The 3,522-nt window shown below is 45.5% G+C and overlaps 1 protein-coding gene across 1 annotated transcript; it reads right to left on the bottom strand.

Annotated features, from left to right (window-relative positions):
• Window positions 1–2,999: 2,999 nt before the first annotated feature.
• On the bottom strand, window positions 3,000–3,446 carry LOC146874379 (uncharacterized). The gene has a single exon (XM_085669641.1). It carries the CDS (start codon window positions 3,444–3,446, stop codon window positions 3,000–3,002), a length of 447 nt encoding a protein of 148 aa, XP_085525767.1.
• Between the last annotated feature and the right edge of the window lie 76 nt (window positions 3,447–3,522).

The following is a 3,522-nucleotide window of genomic DNA, read 5'->3' as shown; positions in this document are numbered from 1 at the left end:
GGGTACCAACCGCAAGCTTAAACCATTGCGGGACCATTCACTCTGCAAGAGAAGGAAGGGGAGAATGCGTTCAAACTAGAACTGCCCGCCACCCACCCCGTCTTCAATGTTGATCAGCTGAGATTGAAAGAGCCCTCCATCTTGGATGAGGCGGCTGAACCTGAGGTTGAGTTGGAGATCGACGACCTCATTCCTGATCGACAGCCGGTGTTAACCGAAGACCGGCCAAAAGAGAGCCCGAAGAAGAGGGAAAAAGCTCTCTCTACAGAGTAGGGTGGGAAATGTTCTCGCCACAGAAGCCAAGTGGTTCACGGCTGAACAGGTACGGAAGGAGAGAGAATTGCTTTTGTTGAAGAAGCTTAAAAAGAAGCTCTTGCTCATGAATCCCTTTCCGGTGCAGATGAAGAAATATGCTGTTTAGCTTGGGACTAGGGCTTGTGATCCTTCTCTTAACGGTAGAACAAAAATAACAAAGGAGCTCTCCTATCCTAAGCAAGCAGCGGAGTCGTAGACCATTGCTTTAATGAAAGACGGGATGGGTTCCTTCTGATCCTAAGCTGTGAACTCATGGTCAAATTCCGAGGTGGGCTTTCCCTTCTCTATGGTAGCATGGTCTTCTCCTAGGGTTTCTCTTGGTGAAGGAAGGGCTACTGGAAGCCTAGAAGGAAAAGAAGTCTGGGCTGGGGAACGAAGTGACTTCCGGATCCGCATTAACTTATTAATTAAGGAGTTTTCCCGACTCTCGGCTCCTCTTGCCTTTGTTCCCGTGCCCTGGTGGAGTCCCTAGAACCTTAAACTTAAGGAGCATTCGACTGAGATTAGATTAGTGGGTAGCACTTGTTGAATTGAATAAGATGTTCTTGCTCAGAATGAGGGAAGGTGGGATCCTATCTTTAGGAAAAGAAAGGCCTAACGAAAGCTAGCACTCTTTTCAAGCCTATAGCCTATATATGAATTCTTCTCCATCCATATGGGAGTTCCCCGCCAGCCTGTGGGAGTGCCACTATCAATAGGAAACAGACTTCTTTCTTATTCTATCAAACAAGCAATTAAATACCTGAGGATATATCATATTTTACATTATTAATCTAGCATTGGACTCTTACCTGGACTAAGAACACTTCTAGTTCTAACAATACGTTCCATAACGAGCTAAACGTGCTACCAAATGAAATGGTCGAAGGTCTTTTCAGTTCTCCTTCCAATTGCTGCAGTACTAAGGCCAGTTCTTACAGTTGGAGTCCTATCCTAATAGAATCCCTTACCAGCCGAGCTTCCCACTATAATAAGCGAGTTGGAGAAAAAAGGTAAACCTATCCAATAGCAGTCCTATGGTAAGCAAGCTCAGGTTCAGTATACATAGGATATGCTTTTTCCTATCTCTGCTCTGGTTCAGAACCCTATAACTAACTAGGATTCCCTGGTAGAGCCATAGATAAAGATTCTTTTGATGTCTTCTCCGCTTGAGAGGGAAAGACGGCTGCTCTGTGAACAACCCTAGTTGCTGGTCCTGTTCCTGCTGCTAACTGCCACCTCTGCTCCAATACATAAAGCAGCTGAAGCTATTGATTGTAGCAGCTCCGTCCCATTCATCACTGCTTTATGTGAAAAAGAAAAGAGCTGCTCCTCTCCGATCTAAGCCCTCTCTCTAGTCAGAAATAGCGTAAGTAAGTGAATCAGGATAGATCGACAGGCCAGCAAAGGCCTTCTACCGCAGCGGGCCCACAGGCCTATGCCAATCTCTTAGGGCAGGTTCTCTTTCATCCGTCTTTCCTAGGTGCGCATCTCCATCTACTAAAAGTAAGGGTGGTTACCATAGATAGATTGGGTCATTCGTAACCGATGCTTTAGCATCAACTACAGCTCTTTCATAAACTACAGCAATATCCGATGTAGCACATTCTCCCTCTTTCGCATATCCGATGCTTTGCAAGCAACCTTGGTGTCAGCATCGTCACTTGTCCTAGAACAACCCTGCCTATTCAAAAGAAGTACCTCACCTCACTTACGAAGAAGTAGTGGGAGCTGGGCTCTCGATTCAGTTGGATAGCCAGTCTACCTAGGTAAGAGTGACGTCGACCGGGTATCCGAGAGGGGCACAATGCAGGCTGGAGATCATCTGGTAAGGAGAATCCCCAGGCTTTAGATAGTTTAGAGGGACTAGGCAATGAGCCCGGATAATCGAATGGAACTCTTCTTTCAGAACCTTTCTAAGGTCATATATGAATAAAGGTTCTATATAAACGATCTGACAGGACTCAATGGAGTTGCTTTTAAAGCGAGCGAGTAGTCTTTGCCAAAGTTAGGGGCTTAGATATCAATTTAACAATGAGAGAAGTGTCAGAGTTCGAGAAGGTAATGGAGTGAAGTACGTAGCCCTTAGGAAAGTGCACGAGAAAAGGAAAAAGAGTTGTGAGTTTGACTTTCTCTTTTACCACAATAAGCCGTGTAGTTACCGGATCGGGACAAAGAGTCGGAGATAAACAGAGTCAGGTCGATGAACAGAGCCGATATCGACACCGAAATAGATCACTGTCTTTGACGCTTCTAGGCAATATGCCATCGATTACCTCAAAACTACTTTGAAATTCAGCATGACATAGGTACCTACTTCCAATCTTCCTTGAGAGCTGGGATAAGTACGGAATTTCACTCCGGTGGAATCGCTTCTATCCTTAGCCCGGTACCGAGGGAGGGCTTTCCGAGACCAATGCTATCAAGAAGTCACTAGACTGACTATTATTGCATCGAGAAAGAGTGAAAAGATCTCCCCTCAATAACTTATGTTATTCTTCTTCTTTTTTGCCGCTAGCCCTCCCTCTCTTTCAACGCTTGGCCACTCGATTGCTATTGTCGCCTTGGAGCCCGCCCTTGGCTGGTTTCACCCCTTCTCTAGTAGCCTTGCCTGCAACCTTGATAAATTCTTGTGTTACTTATGAATGAAAGGAAATTCCTTGCTTTAGAAAAGAGAAGAGCGCCAACGGCAACAGCTAATTCATCTAAATCAATGGCACGTGGGACAGGTGAGGGAAGGGCGGGATGAAGCAAGCAGCCAATCCCTTGCTGGGCTGGTTAAAAATTGCAGCATCAGTATTCATCTTATAAACACCATGGGGTGGGGCCTGCCAACCTATAGGTGTTTGCACTATTTTTAGCTTCTCCTTCTTATACTCTTCGAAGAAGCTGATTGCTTTGTTCACCACATCCACAGGATAGTTCTGTATGTCCTGGAACAGCAGCAAATTTATATCACTCCATAAAGCCCATGCAACTACTAGCATAAGTTCCAGCTGCTCTTCATCAAGACACTTCCCCATCTCCTTCACCCAATCTGAGAAGTTGAGAGCCTGCATCTGTTGAGTATGAAGGGCTAATGGGCAGAGTAGCCAAATGCCAGATGCCCAGGGGCAGCCCTTTAAAACATGAATGGTAGATTCAGGCTCCATTCCACATCTGTCACAAAGCAGGTCAACCTCCACCTTTCTTTTCCCATTTAACTCGTCTTGCATAAAAAAAAACCAC

Source organism: Vigna unguiculata, unplaced genomic scaffold, assembly GCF_037176805.1.
Source record: "Vigna unguiculata cultivar grain cowpea cultivar isolate G323 ecotype 2 unplaced genomic scaffold, ASM3717680v1 ptg000297l, whole genome shotgun sequence".
Classification (NCBI taxonomy): Eukaryota; Viridiplantae; Streptophyta; class Magnoliopsida; order Fabales; family Fabaceae; genus Vigna; species Vigna unguiculata.
This window is presented reverse-complemented; position numbering and strand designations above follow the sequence as displayed.